This window comes from Mesoplodon mirus (assembly GCF_964341445.2).
Source record: "Mesoplodon mirus genome assembly, chromosome: 4".
Classification (NCBI taxonomy): Eukaryota; Metazoa; Chordata; class Mammalia; order Artiodactyla; family Ziphiidae; genus Mesoplodon; species Mesoplodon mirus.
In genome coordinates this window covers 86,252,808-86,270,328 of record NC_138979.1, presented here as the reverse complement: position 1 = coordinate 86,270,328, position 17,521 = coordinate 86,252,808, and the positions used below count along the sequence as shown (strand labels likewise).

General features: G+C 48.6%; 2 protein-coding genes across 2 annotated transcripts in view; one reads left to right on the top strand and one right to left on the bottom strand.

Annotated features, from left to right (window-relative positions):
- The window catches only part of LOC309802868 (uncharacterized protein), a gene marked incomplete at its 5' end in the record, with an annotated part of 160,387 nt that extends 147,991 nt beyond the window's left edge, over positions 1 to 12,396 (top strand). The window contains 7 exon segments of the mRNA XM_082618750.1: positions 593 to 669; positions 1,204 to 1,385; positions 1,512 to 1,588; positions 4,248 to 4,442; positions 7,538 to 7,699; positions 8,143 to 8,213; positions 12,000 to 12,396. Of these exon segments, the coding sequence (XP_082474876.1) occupies positions 593 to 669; positions 1,204 to 1,385; positions 1,512 to 1,588; positions 4,248 to 4,442; positions 7,538 to 7,699; positions 8,143 to 8,213; positions 12,000 to 12,143 (908 nt within the window). The 3' untranslated portion in view covers positions 12,144 to 12,396.
- Positions 12,397 to 15,243: 2,847 nt separating this feature from the next.
- Positions 15,244 to 17,077, bottom strand: LOC309802866 (kelch-like protein 25; the record flags this gene model as incomplete). The annotated part of the gene is made up of 2 exons (XM_082618748.1): positions 15,244 to 16,157; positions 16,954 to 17,077. The coding sequence occupies 2 exons, from the start codon at positions 17,075 to 17,077 to the stop codon at positions 15,244 to 15,246; spliced, it is 1,038 nt and encodes a 345-aa protein (XP_082474874.1).
- Between the last annotated feature and the right edge of the window lie 444 nt (positions 17,078 to 17,521).

Here is a 17,521-nt window from a genome sequence, read left to right as displayed (position 1 = left end):
TGCAGAGGGGTTGAGGTTGACTGTGCTGTGTTGGAGCTGGGAGCGGAGCCACTGTACTCCGTGTACCTGTGACGGCAGCGGGTGTTGTCTAGCCATCCGTGTCCTCTAGGATGTGTGGATGAAGCCTGCCTTTCATTAGACTGAGATATTCTTGTACATCACCTTCTGGCAGCCTTCCTGTCTGCTGTCCGGCGCCTTTTTCCCATTACTGTGATCAGAAGTTGAGAAATACTATGACCTGAGTATTATGACCTGTAGAATGTGTTGCTATTTTGCATCTGTTAAAGTCCTGCTTTCCAGCTTTACTCTTAAAGTATTTATTCTTAAAAATCTTGCCTTGTGGGATATATCTTTCCAGCACTGAGTGCTTAAGCCTTCCCAAGACAAGGCTTTGGTGACAAGTTCCATCTTAAAATGCCTCTAAAAATCTAATGACCATATCTGGACCCTGCAGAAATGTCAAGCCCTTGCCTTGGGGGAGTGTAATAATGTGCTGTGCGGGTGTGTTGCTGAGTTTTCCTCTAATGAAGTGCCCTGAAGGTGCTTCACCGTTCAGTGGCCATTGTTCTCTCTTCCCTTCCCCCGTCTACAGAGGTTCAAGCGGTCCTGCTTACTGACATTTTAGTTTTCCTTCAAGAAAAATACCAGAAATACGTCTTTGCGTCATTGGTAAGCTGAATTGTTTGTCTCTGCTGTTTGTAATTAATAGTATTCAAACGCGTGATGGTAGGTGGTGAGTGTTAACACTGTATTACTGCTCTCCCACCTTCTTAAAATTGGCTCAGGACAGATGCCTCCGAGTCATTTCTTACATACCCTTGCAGTTTTCTGCCCACCTCCCTCCCCACCAATTATTTTTCTGTTCCCTCATAATCCTTTTGAGAGCCTTTGGCATTTGATCTAAAAAGAAATCTGTCACTGGAGTATGTCTCACACATTACGTATTACAAATCTTGCCAATTTATAACATTGCCAACCAGATTCTGTGACGAACCGGAAAGGACTCATCGTGCAGAAAACAGGACTCGAACCTTGATAACCTTAAATTTTCGTTTCCTTTTTGGAAATCTTTTTCTGTTGCATAAAATGTGAGTGAGCCGTATGCTTTTAAAAGGCATCTAGTCTTACCTTAGACGGAGGTTGTTTTAAGAGCTAGAATGTTGTATCCGTGTCTTAACGTCTGCGCTCTCCCCCATTTTCCAGGACCAGAAGTCAACGGTGATCTCCCTAAAGAAGCTGATTGTAAGAGAGGTAGCACACGAGGAGAAAGGTTTGTTCCTAATCAGTATGGGGATGAAAGATCCAGAGATGGTGGAAGTCCATGCCAGCTCCAAAGAGGAGCGGAACAGCTGGATTCAGATCATCCAGGACACGATCAGCACCCTGTGAGTCACACACCCTGGCCCACCCCTGCCTCCTGGTACCTCTGTGGTTTCATAATGGTTGGGCTGCCATCAGACTAATCGACATCTTCAGAATGTGTTGTTTTGTTGTGGTTGTATTGGGAACAGAGATGAAGATGAAGGAATTCCTAGTGAAACTGAGGAAGAAAAGAAGATGTTGGACCCCAAAGCTCGGGAGTTAAAAGGTAAAGCTGGCGGAAGCGGTCTGAGGCCCTGTCTGGGGGCGTCTGCAGTCCCATGGAGTCCCCGCTGCTCCTCTATCCCAGAGCCATCCCGGCAGGCATGTCAACCGAGGAGGGGAATAGCTCCTAACAAAAGAGAGACCAAATCTGAGCTGGCACAGGTCCTGGTGAACAATGGCTGTAGGAATGTGTCTGATACTAGATCGAGGGGATGTTGGGTCTCTCGTCTCGGTATCAGTGTCCTTGGACCCTGGTGACGGTCTTTGTACTTTGTCACAGAAGAATCTGCCAGAATTCATGGTCACATCTAAGATTAAAACAAGGAGAGAAAGGTACTTGCAGAAAAGAATTTTCCAGTTGATCCATTTGTCAGTTACCCCCGCCACTGTGCCCTGCGTTCCAAATCCGTCATGAGGTGGTTTGGGGAGAAGTGTGCCTATGGGTTACGTTTGACCACTCTCTGTCAAGGCCCTACTGTTTCATGTAGTCTTGTTGGCATCCCTGCAAGCCCTGTATTGCAGTCCCCACTGTGTAGGTGAGAAAGCTGAGGCCCATGAAGGCCAAGCAAGCCAGGGTCACACACACACAGTTCATGGCAGAGCCAGGGCTGTGCTCCCTGTCTGCTCAACTGCAGGGCGCAGTACTCGTGCCCCTTTGCCGGTGCTTGCTGAGTGTTCTGAAGTAAATACGTGTTGTGCTTTGGGTAGAAGTAAGGCCCAGAGTCAAGTAAATATAGGCGCCCAAGGAGTTTACTTATTACTTCATTCTGTTTCAATGGGGAGAAAAACAAAAAAAGAGATGGACAGATTTAGACTGGAGCCAGTATCACACTTTTTAATCTCTGCCTGTGATTAGGATGGCAGAGATAAGAACTGCCTTCTTTTCACATGTATGAAGCACCTGGCCAGGCATAACGCTAGGTGCTAGGGGTGCAACGAGCCCTAAAGCACTGTCCCTGCCATCGGGAAACCCACACTCTGGCAAGGGAGATGTACATAAATGACAGGCCATCTAGACCACAGACACATGTAAAGTGTGTAGGACCCACGAATCCTGCCTGTGGTGAGTCTCACAGAGAAGATGACACATGAGCTACATCTGAAAAAAATTACCTCACCAGATGAAGAATAGTTAGGTGAAAAGTGAAAAAGGACTTGACGTGTCTGCCAAGGAATGAAGGTTTGGTATGTCTGGAGAGTCAGGGCTGAGTGATGGGAGATTAAGCCAGGAAGCCACCACATCTTGAAAGGCAACAAAGGGAATGATACAATTTCTTTAGCAAAATTTAGACTTAACTTTTTTAATTGGTATTGACACCAGTTGGGAGAATTGCTTGGGGGGCTGGGGGAGCCCACTGGGAGTGGAAAAGCCAGTTGGGGGACTCTTGGGGTAAATTTGGTGAGAAATGGGCTGGAGGGGGGATGGACATGAGTAAGAAATAAGGAACCACTGTGGTGGGTGGTGGGACAGAGGGAGGAGACAAAACCGCTCCCAGGTTTCCAGCTGGGTAACTGGGGAATGACAATGTTGTTGCCTGAGGAAGAGGCCACAGGCTACCAGGAGGAGGCAAGAGGGGTGGCAAGAAGGGAGAACAGAGGTTTCTGACCTGCGGAGAACAAGGCGTCTAGGTGGAGAGAGCCTCCTGACAGTGGGACTCAGCGGTCTGGTGCTCAAAGAGTGGGTAGGATTTGGGGTGCCTTTTGTGAGTTATCAGCACATAAGAGGTAACTGAAGCCATGGGAGTGACTGAGGTCCCGAGAGGAAAGCATGTAAAGTATAGAAAGGAGTTTAGGATGGAGCCCAGGGCTGGGGGGTGGGGGGAGCCCAGATACTCATTCATGGCAGGTGGCAGGTCTGGTCTGTAAAGTGCTGGAGTAAGAGTGGTAGGAAGAGAGAACCAGCAGTGTCCTCAAAAGCGGATGGGGAGGGAAACAGTTTTATTTTATTTTATTATTCATTCATTCATTCGTTCATTTTGGGCTGCCTTGGGTCTTCGCTGCTGTACGCAGACTTTCTCTAGTTGTGGCTAGTGGGGGCTTCTCATTGCAGTGGCTTCTCTTGTTGCAGAGTATGGGCTCTAGGCGCGCACAGGCTTCAGTAGTTGTGGCTCGCAGGCTGTAGAGCGCAGGCTCAGCAGTTGTGGCACACGGGCTTAGTTGCTCCACGGCATGTGGGATCTTCCCGGACCAGGGCTCGAACCCGTGTCCCCTGCATTGGCAGGCGGATTCTTAACCACTGCACCACCAGGGAAGTCCGGGAAACAGTTTTAAATGGAGGAAGTCATCCATGCTGGAAAAGATGAAATGAAAGACTTCACTGGATTCAGCAGTGAAGGGTAACCTTGGAAAGAGCAGAGGCAGAGTGATGGGCAGAAGCCAGAGAAGAGTGTGTGGGTTGAGAAATAAACAGGAGGCAGGAGAATGGAACAGAGTGCAAGTTCGTTATGTCAGAAATTCTGGTATTTGCCTAGAAAGACCCAGGATAGTTTTCCAGGTAGACATTACAGATCAAAAGCTTGATACTGCCTTCATGATGAAAAAGAAAGTGGGGCAAGCTATGTTCCTTGTGGTTCCGTGCGTTACCACAAGGTGGTGCTCATGTCTTAGTCATCTCATCATAGTGAACAGTCAAGTCACCAGATCTCTTCTCTGTGCACCTGCAGAACAACTTCAGCAAAAGGACCAGCAGATCCTACTCTTACTGGAAGAGAAGGAGATGATTTTCCGGGACACGACTGAGTGCAGCACTCCCTTGCCAGAGGATTGCTCCCCAACTCAAAGCTCTAGGATCCTCTTCCGATCCAACACAGAAGAGGCTCTCAAAGGAGGGCCTTTAATGAAAAGTGCCATAAATGAGGGTAATTTACATTCAGCATCGCCCCCCTCTTTGTCTCCTCCCACAGTGGTTTACACACTAATATTATCTACCCATTTGTACTCTTGTATTGTAAAATAAATCACAAATACAGAACACAACCCAATACATATTTCACTTTAGTAAATTAGCATCAGGTGGACATCCTTGTAACTACTACCCAGGTCAAGAAATAAAATGTGGCCAGACCCCTAAAAGCCCTTCCACATGTCCTGTCCCCATCAGAGCTCTCTCCCTCCCTCCCGAAAGTATATTGTGACTTTTATAGTAATCGCTTCAGTTTCTTTATGGCCAAGTGCCTGTTCATAGACCCTGTGGTTCAGTTGTATTCATGGTTTTTGATATGCCTTTTAGGATTCTTTCTTTACAGTCCTCCACCCACCCCACCACCCCTTTCTTTTCCACACAAATTATCCTTGAGCTTTGACCTGTGGGTTTCTCTTTTTGGGTTTTATTCACACAGGGGTTCTGTTCTTCTGCCCTCCATTTCCTTTAGATTCTCTGCTGGACTTGGAGGCTCAGTTGCTCAGACATAATCCCTTTGGCAAGCTGTGTTACCGTAGTGTTGTGCTCTTTCATCTGGGGACACAAAATGTCTAGTTGTATTCTTTATTTTGTAACATATAGGGAAAACAAGATAAAAGGATAAATGCTTGATTTTTTCCCCCCGTTATTTACCAGTTTTCAAAGTAGTCAATTGATTTATGGTCATTCTCTGAAAGTGACCAGTACTTTTAATATATTATTATAGACTCATGAATTAAATATGTCTGATGCGCTTCAAGTCGTTACAGTTCTTATCCTCATTAAAAGTTAAAGAGGTCCTCTCTTTGCCAAGGAGCACCTCTTTGTGGGGCCTCTGAGTCCTTTTGGCGTGACCCCAGCAGTCTTTGAGAGCTGCTTTGCTGGTTGGTATGTTAAGATGTCCCAGGCTCATCTTGTTTTCTGCCCATACCTGGAATTAGCCATCTTTCTGAGAAGCTCTGGTTTCTTTCAGTGGGAAATGGTGTTTCAAGACCACTGTCTAGGCACTAGGGGTGGTTATTGCTGCTGGGGTTTTCATCGTTACTAGGTTGGGCCTTTTCAGTGGGCCGCTTTGGGGGAAATATACTTGTGTGTGTGCGTGAGGGGATGGGGTAATGAATTCACACGGATACATATTTAATTCAAATTGTGGACTACAGGGCTTAATCTCTTCTATATTACATCTGTATCTCTTTTCTTCCACATTGTGAATCCTCATTCTCAAGGATACATCGTAGAAATAAAATAGCCTCTATTTACCCTAACATACACGTCAGAATAACAGTACTAATACTACTGTCACTAAATAGGACTCTCTTATGCATCCCCATTCCCTCTCCCCTTTTTTATTTACCAGTTGTACTCTGCCTATACTGTCAGCTTACAGCCACTGTATACGGCACTCTCCCCTTTTTAGACCCAACCTGTAGTCTTCATTCTGCAAGAACCACCACCAGTTTTTATCAGTGTCTCTCCAGTCATTTTGGATGTCTAAAGCTTATTCTTTAGTAGATGTCTCAGGAAAGGTTCATGAGGATAATATACCGAGTCCTTGCATACTGGTAATAATTTGTGCCCTTTATACTTGAAAATCTGTTCTGCTGGATATAAAATCCTTGGTTCATGTTCTCTTCCTCAGTATCTTAATTCTCGAATGTTATTTATTTTTTTCTGACGTAAAGCATTGCTGGCAGAGTCTGGCCGTAATTTGATTTTCCCCATGTAAGTCGCATGCTCTTTGCCTAGACGCCCAAAGGATTTTTTTCCCCTAAATCCGAGTAGTTTTACCAGAATATGCCTTGGTGTTGGTTATTCTGGAATGATGTTCTTGGGTTCACAGTGTTCCATTTTGACATAGAGTTTCAGATTTTTCAGATTTCAGAGATGTATTCTTATAGTTTTCCATATTTTTCCTACACCCTTGCTTTGATTTTCTTCTTCAAGAACTCCCACTATCCATATGTTGGATCATCTTTGCCTGTCTTCAATACTTCTTGCTTTCCCATAGTACTTTTTATAGCTTCATCTTTTTAATGTTTAAATATCCTTTCACCACCTATTAAGTCCTTTTCTTTTGGGTTTATTTGCTCTCATATTCTAGTTGTTTTCATTTCTTAAAGGGATACCTTTTTTCCTTTCATTTCCACTTGAGTTTTGCCACCTCCTTTCTGTGTTTTCTGATTCTGACTTAGGTTCTTTCATGTCTTGTGTCATTTTATTAGCTCACTTATTTTATGGACATGTCCTTCTGATGTGCTTTTATTATATGTAGGGAAGTTATGCCCCTTGTTCTTTCTCTCTCTCTGCCTTTTCTTAACTTTGTGTGGGATTTGACTTTGATGTTTTTCTGTTGCTCATTTTTGCGTGAAATACATTTCCTACATTTTTAGGCTCAGATAGCTTTTTTGCTTCATCGGACTCTTCTATTGTTTTCATGTAGTGTTTTTAGAAAATAACAATGGCTTGTCTTAGGAGATTCCCTGCCTCTCTTTCCTCCCTTATTCCATCTGGACCTTCTTTTTCCTTTATCTCTGTTGCTTCTCTGCCGCTCAATTTTTATTCCACTTTCAGCACTTTCTCCTTTCTGTGGGACACTGCTGCTCTAGAAGAGAACCCTAGCTGGTTGAATTTGAGAATTCAGATGCTTAGACTGCTCTAGCCCCTTGACCTCCCTATGGGAGGGGCAAAAAGCCTGCCAGTTTGAACTGCAGTTCTCAAATTGGCTCACCTTACTTCCTAGGGAATTCCTTTTGGCTGCTTTGGATCTGACTCCAGGGGCCATGCTCCTTCCAATAAATTACTCTGCCTTCCCTGTACCCTTTTAAATCTCCTAGGTCTCATGTGAATAAGGCTGAAGAGCTAATCTCTGCATTTCCATTAGAATCCAACTAACGCATGTATCCTGAGCTGAGAGCTTTCTCTGAGCAAAGGAAGTCACGTAGTCACTTTGGAATTTTCTGTTCATCTTCCCTGTACATATAGTGTATTACCATGAGATTTTCTTTTTCCCATTAAAAGGGGAGATGTCAGTTTTGCATGTTTCCTTTCTTCCAGTGAAGATCCTTCAGGGTTTGGTGAGTGGAAGCCTGGGAGGCACACTTGGGCAGGCTGTCAGCAGCCCTGTTGAACAAGAAGGCATGGTAGGCCCCGTTTCCTTGCCCCAGAGAGCAGAGACCTTTAGAGGATTTGACAGCCATCAGATGAATGCTTCAAAAGGTCAGTGGTTTTGAACTCATGTGTTCTTGTGGGCAATCCTTAACTATCACAACTAAAAATGATCTGTACTCTGGTAGCTCCATCTCCTCTGTCCCAATCAGTCAGTAAATGTTTTAGTGAGATCCTAGTAAGTATCTAGCTGCTAAAACACTCAGGAACCGCTATGAATGTCATGTTCATTTTCAGTAATAAAAGAGGTTTTCCTGAGATCTCAGCTAAGCTATAGCCAAAGGGGGGTAATAACACTTGTTTTTCCTTTCTGCTTCTAGTTCTTCTGCATCAGTAAAATTATTAATAATCAGTCACTTAGCTGCCATTGGCATTAATAGGATTCAGAAATATTCTGTCCCTAAGCTATGTATATAGTATTTCCTTGGCTAATCTGTTTTACAACTGCAAAAAAAAAAAAAAAAAAAAAAAAAAAACCTTGTTTGTTTGTTTAGGAGGTGAGAAGGAAGAGGGAGATGATGGCCAAGATCTTAGGAGAACAGAATCGGATAGTGGTCTGAAAAAGGTATTTCTTTCTAAAATACACTCCCTAAGTCCTCCCTGACACTTCCTCTAAATTCATAGTCTTTGAAATTAGCCTACTTTGGTTTTGTTTTGGACGCCCAATTTGCCGTTTTGATTTCCTGTTTTATCTTAAGAGGAAAGCACGTCTCTAAGCAAACAGTACAATTCAGAGCCCCACGTTCTTGGCCGTAGGGCCTGTCTCCAGACACCACGTCTACGTGCACAGCTCTGCCGCGGCCGTGGCTGGACCAGTTTCATTGAGAGGCTTGTTTAAATGCACACATCCACCTGAACTCTTTGCAAGGCTTCAGTAACAGTTCAGCCTCAAATCTTCACTGCCCTGCAGTGAGAAGCTACTGCAGTAAAGAACGAAAACGGGGAAGTCACAGCATAACTCAGACACACGCTGAATATCATTCTTGCCTCAGAGTCTTTGTTGTTTTTGTTTTTGTTTTTGTTTTTTTTTGCGGCACGTGGGCCTCTCACTGTCGTGGCCTCTCTCGCTGCGGAGCACAGGCTCCGGACGCGCAGGCTCAGCGGCCATGGCTCACGGGCCCAGCCGCCCCGCGGCATATGGGATCCTCCCGGACCGGGGCACGAACCCGCATCCCCTGCATCGGCAGGCGGACTCCCAACCACTGCGCCACCAGGGAAGCCCCGTTGTTTTTAAATGCACTTTTTTTGTTTGTTTTATAGGGTGGTAATGCTAAGCTGGTATTTATGCTTAAAAGAAACAGGTAAGAACATTATGAGCTATTTAAAAGAATATGATTTTGTTATAATTGCTAGGTTAGGAATACTCATTTCTGTTTTGCCATGATGAACAAGCTGGGCTCCTGGCTGATCTGTGCAGTTGCGTTTCCTTTCCCTGGCCCCAGGGCCTCGTCTTGCCCTTTTGCCAGAGTACTGCCTCTGCTTCTCTGTCCTTGAGAAGCCCCTTGCTTTCTCTAAACGTGGGCCATGAAGCTCCCATGGTGATTTCTTTCCATCTACGCACACTGAGTAGAATTTGTAGCCACCTTTGCTGTAACACAAGCCTGGCACCAAAAGCCACAGTCTGGAACGTGGCAAATTAACTTGTGGGTAAAGTTTTGCATAATAATTTCTTATCCTGCAACTCAGCTTGAGTTTTCTTCTTCGAGCACTGCTTTTCGCTCTGTGTCACTCTAGAAGTAGCCTTGTCATCTCCTAGCGAGAGATCAGGTCCCCATGCAAGTCCTTCACCTGCCTTCCGCTGAGCTCCGCTGACCCTGCAGGATAACCCACGCCTTTCACTGTTTCCCCATCTCCTTGGGTCCCTCTTAGGAAATCCTCCTCAAGGTTACTACTGTCTCCAAACCTAGTTGACTCCAAGCGTGTGACTGTGTCAGCAGGCTGGAATCAGACACAGGACAGTGGGGTGCTAGGGTGTACCTCTCAGGGTGTTCTGTGTTTCTTCCTGCTTTTAATAGAATACCTTAAATCCCTGAGGAGCTTTCTTTTGAAATTTCAGGTTAAGGAAATCTTTCCTTTTTTCCCTAAAACACAGAAGGGTGTTTGTTGTCTTCTGTTTGTTGGCATGTTAGTCTACACGCTGACATCGTAACCCCCTTCAGCGTGTCCATCCTTGAATGAAGTAAACCTGCTCCCACACAGGCTGCTGTGCTCTGGTGCTGCTTAAAAAGTAGCCCTTAGTTGATTTTTTCACCTGGCAACTTTCCCCTCATATTTAGTGAGAAGAGTCAGATAAGAGACAGTACAAGACCAGTGGTTTTCAGGCATTCCAGCATGGATGATACACTACAGATGCTCAGCCAGAGTCAGCTGGTCTGCTGTGACTTCTCCCTCTCGCTGTTAATTAAGAATAAAGTGAAATGAGGGGCAAATCGTATTCTCAGAAGAGCTAAGCCTGATAATTAAGTTTTTGTGTTTTAAATATTATAAAAGGAATACATGTTTGTGGTAGAAGATTTGGAAAACATCCAATAATGTAAAAAAGAAAAAAAATAAGTAAACATAGTACCACTGAGAAATAGCTACTATTAAATGTTTGGTGTTCATATTTCCAGGCTTTTCTTATACAGGACATGTATTTTATGTGTGAGTGTGAATTGCATAAACATAGTTCTATACAATTTGTTTCACTACTCCCTGGAGCTTCATATCCTGCTTTTTTTCTCTTAACACACCAGAAGTGTTTCCCCAGGGCATATTTGTACAAAACATGCTAATTAGGTTTCCCTGGTGGCGCAGTGGTTGAGAATCCACCTGCCGATGCAGGGGACACACGGGTTCGTGCACCGGTCTGGGAAGATGCCACATGCCGCGGAGCAGCTAGGCCCGTGAGCCATGGCCGCTGAGCCTGCGCGTCCGGAGCCTGTGCTCCGCAACAGGAGAGGCCACAACAGTGAGAGGCCCGCATACCGCAAACAAACAAAAAAAAAACCCATGCTAATTAACAGCTGCGTATTATTATGTTATGTGCCATAATTTATTTAATCTTTCCAGTGGTTCTTTCTCTACTGTTTTGCTTTTTAAATGATGCAGCCAAGAGCATCCTCATACTTTTTTTTGCACGGCTCTGATTATTTCCTCAGCATGTCATCCACTCTCTAGAAAGGTTATACAGCGTTCTTCCCTGTCAGTACAAGAGTATCCATTCTCATACTTTCACCAACACTGGGAATTATTTTTTAATTGACATTTTGTTGATAAGTTCAAGCGGTTATTTTTGCATTCTTCTGATTTCAAATAAGGTTGAATCATTTTTAATATGTTATATAATTGGCCATTTGTATTTCTTCTTTTGTAAATTGCTGGTTTAGGTTCTGTGCCTGTTTTTCTACTAGAATATTCATTATTTTATTGATCTACAAGAGCCTTTTTTAAATTAAAGGGGTTTTTTTTGCCTTGTTCTGTTCAGTTTCCTTTGCCTTTTTATTATACATTTTTACATAGTAAAAGTTGAAAGTGTGTGTGTGTGTGTGTGTGTGTGTGTGTGGTTTCTTCCATTGTTTCTGTCTCTGAAAAGCCTTCCCTGTTTCAAGATCAGAAAACATTCTCACATTTTCTTACAGCTCTTTTACAGTTCTTTTCTACACTTAACATTTCAATCCATTTGAATGTTTTTTTCTGTGGATCCCAACTTAGTTTTTTCCAAAGATTTAGCCAGTTTTTTCAGAACAATTCACCGAATATTCTTTCCTTCTCCATTGACTAGAAATGCTCTTTGTATCATATACTAATGCTGCGGTTTGCTTCTGGGCTTTCTGTTTTGTTACATTGGTGTGTGTGCCATTTTTGTGCCTGTCATTTTAAATAATTGGAGCTTTGTAATACCTTTCACTGTGTGCTGACTTCCCTCCTACATACACAGTTACTTCGTCTGAGAGAGGTGTTGCTGACCCCCAGACACACTGGGAAGCTGAAGCTCGGGATTAACTGACCTGCCTGCCGCCACAGGGCGTACTATCAAATCACACTGCACTAGGTCTGAGTCCTTCTCATTAGGATTGCTCTCTCCCTTCTGTGTGGGAGGTTGAAGAGAAATCCCTATTTCCAGGCCTGTTTATAAACAGCAAGCCTAGTGTTTCTGTAAAGTTTAAGGAGCTGTAGACACGGAGGACATCACTGACGACCTCGTGCACTACATCACCTGGAGGCCTGGCTGGCGGATGTCATTGCCCACCAGCCCGGCATCTGTTTGCATCCCAGAAGACTTGTGTTTGGGGAGGAAAGAACAGAATTTACCAATGAAAAGAGCAGTTTTTCGGAATTTCTTTTTCTGCCTTGGTTTCCTTTTTTGCAGATGGCCCTGCATCTGAAGTACCCGCAGAGGGGGAGGAGATCTTCTGCTGACCCCGTTCCTCTCCGAGGCAGCCGCTCCTGCCCCGCCACGGTTGCAGCCCCAACCCCTACTGTCCTGTGCCTTTATTTGGAGAGTGGGTGTTAGTGTGTAGGGTTTATAACTAGGCCCCGCCTTAAATAAAAGGTAGCGCCATAACCTTAGGGGCCAGAACTCCATCCCGAAGGTACCGTTCACAGAAGTACTTTATATTTCATCCATTGGTCACAAAGTTCTTTTTCCATAACCGGTTCTTTCTCCCCAAGGATTTGGTATCGGCCTTGGACCTGCAGTTGTTGATACAGCGTTGATGGGGGGGTGGGGGTGGCAGTTGTGCCCAGAGGACAGCTAAGCCCAGGGACTGGGGTGGGAGCGTGTTGAGAGAGACGGTCCTGGTGAGTGGGCTTCAGCGGCCATGAAGAGGGTGGCTTGGAGGGGACCCCCGACACTGCCAAGGGGTGTGGACACACTTGGAATGTGGAAGCCCAGAAAGAACCCTTCCAATTCCACGGTGGCAGCGGTTGAGGCATGTGTGCCTTGCCTTCCTGCAGCCGGACAGTGTGGCACACACACCTGTGGTCCTGGGGTCACGGCCCCACCTGGTGCTGTTGCTCCGATTGACCCTTGGAGACAAGGAAAGGGGCAAAGATTGTTTTGGTTCGGTTCTTCATTTTCTTTTTCTTTCCATGTAGCGTAACATTCCTAGTTAACCGGAGCTTTGGGATCTACTGCCTGCCGGCCAGGTTTTAAAGTGAAAAGTCTTTTAGTGCTGCCATAAGAGGGAAAAAACAAAGGCTTCTTTCCATGTATCAGTCGGATTTAATTTGTCAAAAGCTCGACAGGCCTTGAGCGAGTTCTCCATCTTGCTAAGGTTTAAAGACAGGCAGACCCAGCTGGCTAAAGTCTCTCCTGCCGCAGACGGTGACAGCCTGCTCCACACACCCAGGCTGAACCCAGTCTCTGCTCACTCCAGTGTTCACCCTGCTTGAATGCCTCTGCCTTTTGTGACCACCTGCCAGGATGGGCAGCTCCAGAGCACTGACAGGGGCCTGCCCGGTCCGCTGGCCCACGGTCGCGGTTTAGCCTGAGGTTTCTGGCGTGTCGCCCCGCCGGGCGCGCAGGGGACACCAGGACATGTAGGAGGGTGATTACCATGCGCCTTACACCTCTGCTCTCGTCTGTTGTTCTCAAATGCTAAATGAACGTTTCTGTGCTGAATCCTATTAGATAAGAAGGGGTTAAAACCCAGATGCTGTATACTAATTTGTAATTATGTATAAAGTGAAGCAGTTTTAAACTGTAAAGATTTTTTCAGCGTGTTTTCTGGAATTCTGCCACAACGTACTGGCTTTGTATTTTATTTATCTTCCTTACTGGTTAGCGGCTTCCGACCCTTGTAAAGTCCCCCTCCACCCTTTCAAAAAAAAATAATAAATGTCCTTTAAGTCTCGATGGTGACTGTGTTGTATTCCTGTCCCTGTGGGCTTCCTGAAGTGAAGACTTCCAGGATACTCTGGGTTCCTGGTGAAGGGGCACCCCCTACCCAGCTCTAAGGGACCCTTCTCCCCAGTGAAACCTTATTTCTGTACCTTCAGGAACAGGACTCAGGAGGACAGCCCCGGAGCACAAAGCAGCTCCCAGGGAACTCAAGTCCCCTGGAGCTAGACCCTAACCCGGGGGCACCAAGGGTCAGAACCATTTCCAGTCAAATCAGCGCGGTAAGAAACGTCCCTGCTATAGATTCTACTATGTAAAAAAGATGAATGTCAGTTTGCCTTTCTTTGCCAACTTTTTTCACCTCATCCCACCCGCAAACAAGGGAGCTGCCAAAAACTAATTCAGAAAGAAGAATCCCATTTGCATGTAGCTCCACAGGGATTTACTGGGTCTGATCCTCTGAGAAAGTGCTGGAATGCACACGGTAGGAGCTGTTGCCGCTGCTGCCTGCGGGCACCTGTGCCGCCCTTCCTGAGTCGCTGGCTGCCTCCCCGGAGTCCAGGCCTGCTGTCATCCTATGAGAGGCCCCTCGGTCCAGCCGGCCGCGTGGTGTAATGCGAAGAACGTGGGCAGAGCTGCCTCGGTTCCCAGCTCTGCGCTCCCAAGCTCCCTGTCCCTCCCCAAGAGACAACCAAAGAGAGGAAAGTCCTGCCGGGTTGCCAAGCGCTTTGTCTTGCTTAGTGAACTTGGAAGTGCCCAGATTTCTAAGGAGTCTTGCAGCCCTGGCAATAGATGCCTCCCCAGAAGCCAGCAAACACTGGTCCCTGCTCTCTGCCGCCTGCCCTTGGCTGTCACGGCAGCTGCAGCGTCCCGACACCCCCAGCGGGGCTGGGAGAGTGGTTCCCACGGCCTCCCTCCTCCGCCGCTCTGCTCCCATCGTGCTTGGGTCTGAGCCAGGGACAGGCTCCATGTGGGAGGCAGAGGCCAGAGGAGGGAGGAGGTGCCACCCTTTGTTCCAGAAGAAGTGCAGAGGCACAAAGAGCGCAGGGCTCCACAAGGACCGGCCATCCGTCCAGTGGGGCGTGGGGTGTCTGCCTGTTCCTGAGGGAGAAGGTGCCCCAGATAAAAGGGGCCGCTCCTGTCTGAGGACCTCCCACCGGAAGGAAAACCAGGTTGTAGCAGCCACGTGCCCAGGAAGGGAGTCCTACTAACCAATGCAGCAGGACAGAAACCTGAGTCAACAAATGCCGGGAAGAGGTTGGTGTAAGGGCCAACTGGCCCGAGGCAGGGGAACACAATCAGATTCACAGGTTGCATCAGACCGAAACTCTCCGGACCACCCAGTTCCAGGAACTGACCTGGAGACATTCCGGACCACCCAGTTCCAGGAACTGACCTGGGGACTTTCCACCCGGCCCAGCCTTCCCGCCGTTCGAGGGGCAGGACCAACGGCACCAGATATTGCCACGAGACCCGAAGAGACCACCAAATAAGGAATAATACCCTGCGCCCTCCCAGATTCACCACACCCCTTTCCCTTCTTCCCCTATAAAATCTTGCCCAACCCTCGCCCAGGTGCGACTTCTCTGGCCCCTTTCTCTCAGACCAGTGAACCTTGCCCGGCAGCGCCCCCTAATAAAGCTCACTTGAAGGTTTCCTCTGTTTCGCAGTGCCGTCTGTTAAGATCCGACCTTACAGTGATCACTCATACAGCTGTAAATAGTCCCACTGAAGTTTGGGCTGCGCTTCCCTCCAGGCGCCTTGGTGAGACTTACTCCCTGGGAAACGGTATCTGGACCCTGCGCGGCCGGGCACAGGGGCTGGTGACCACGCCGTCGTTCTGTAGGATAAGGGCCTTGCAGCGCAGCGCCTCGTCCACGATGAGCCGCGTGTGCTCGTCGGCCACGAGCAGGTCCTCGCCAGACACGGCCTCCTTCAGGCAGTCGGACGGCAGCAGGGCCAGCTGCACGCCGCGCAGCAGCTCGGGCAGGTGGGCCTTGCGTCGCTCCAGGTTGTGCCTGACCCACTGCAGGATGGCCTCGAAGACCACGCGCTCGTCCTCCGCCTCCAGCTCGTCACTCGAGATGAGGTCCAGCAGGGTGTCCTTGGACAGGCTGTTGAAGTCCTCGCTCTGCCGCACGGCCTCAAAGTGCACCAGGCACATGCGCCACGAGAACTCGTAGAGCCGGCGGCACTGGTGGGCGTCCGACAGCAGCATCATGCCCAGGCAGTTGGACGGGAACAGGTTCTTCTCCAGGAACTCGGCGGCCGCGTCGTGCACGTCGCGGAACTGCAGCATGTCGCCCGCCTCGAGCAGCGACTCTGCATTCTCCTCATTGATGACGATGCGGGACGAGTAGGCGAAGTCCAGCAGCAGCTCCAGCACCTCAGGGTGCAGGTTGTCCTGGAAGTTGACCGTGTCGTCGCGGCTCTCCCACAGGCCGTGGCTGAACATGGCCTCGAAGTAGCAGCCAGAGGCGGCCAGCACGGCGCGGTGGCAGGGGAAGGCGCAGTCGCCAGCCCAGAGCGTGACGTCCGTGAACATGCGGTGCTTGCGCAGCGTGTTGAGGTGCGCCAGCACGCAGTCGGGGTGCGAGGCCTTGTGGAACAGCGTGATGTTCATGGAGCCCGTGCTGCTCCGCAACTTGTGGGTCTCATGGACGCTGACCGACATGCTGAGCCAACCTGCCGGGGCGGGGGACAACGCCACAGGTGAGCGGGGCCAGGGCCTGGCGCCCCCGCAGCACCCCGCTCAGCCCCCAAGCATGGCCGGCCCGCCCCCTCCACCCCTGCTCTCTGCTCGGCTCTTCCAAACCCAGCCCAAGCCCCACCCCTCAATCTGCCAGCCAAGGACGAGTCAGATGGTAGAGGCTGGGGTTCAGACCAACCGCTTTTGCACCAGCTCTGGATACGAGCCTCCTTGGGTGACCTCGAGCTGCAGCTGCCTCCCGTGGTTGCTAGAACGTGCAATAGTGTCCCCAGCCTGGTTAAGAAGACAGCAGGGCAGCGCTAAGGAGCGTGTGCTCTGGACGCATTCCACCGTCCGGGGCTGCTACCGTGTGGCCCCATTCTGCAGCCGGGGAAGCCAAGGCTCAGAGACGCAAAGTGGCTGCCTCACGCGCCACAGCCAGAATTCCGTCGTGGGCTGTCTGGTTCCAGCCCAATCTCTACCCCCCATTGGCCCAAGGAGACAGGGATTCCTGCAGGGAGACTTTTGAAAGCCATTCCCAAAGAGCCACAGACCCCATGCAGAGCCTTACGCCCCCCTCTGCTCCCAGCGCGCCCTGTCCTGAGCTGGGCTCCAAGCAGCCCTGGCCACGCCCCTCACACCCCTCGCCCTTGGAAAGTTCCCCAAGAACTGCTGTCAGAGCCCAAGCGCTCAGCATAGACACATTCTGCAAATCCAGGGCTCTCCAGAGGCCTCCGGACCCAGCTGCGATAAGCAAGGTGTGGAGATGACGCCAGCTAGCCTGTGGCTCACCCTCTGGACACCTGCTCGATTCCGAGGTCCCAAGGGGAAGCCAAGACAAAGTCCTGGGTGACAGCGGGATGCCAAAGCAAGCCAGATTTGCCTCAACCAAAGCAGCAGGAAAACCTGTAGCCATAGGAGCCTCCCTGGTCCCGACAGGCGACCCCAGGCTCCCGGGCCACAGTGAACGCTCCACCTGCCCCCTCGTCTGGCGTCCTCTGCCGGGCCCGGGACCTGGGGCTCAGAGTGTGGGTCCCCAGAGCAGACAGACACAGGCTCGTCGCCCGCTGGAACGTGGGGATTCCAGAGCACTTGGATTAAAGTCTGGCCGATGGCATGACCCAAGACCCCACTGTGGTACTATGGGAATGAGGCTCAGCCAGACGGCAGGCAAAGATCCTAGGCCTCAAGAGGAAGTGGCCAAAAAGCAAACTGCATTCAGCGTCCTGACCCCAAAAGCCTGGGCTTCCTCCTTCCCACTGGTAAGGAGGCCAGAAAAACCCCTTCTTTTTCATTTATATTTTCAGAAGTGTAAACTCCCCCCACTCCCCGCTCCAAGTCAATTTTGTACTTAAGTAAT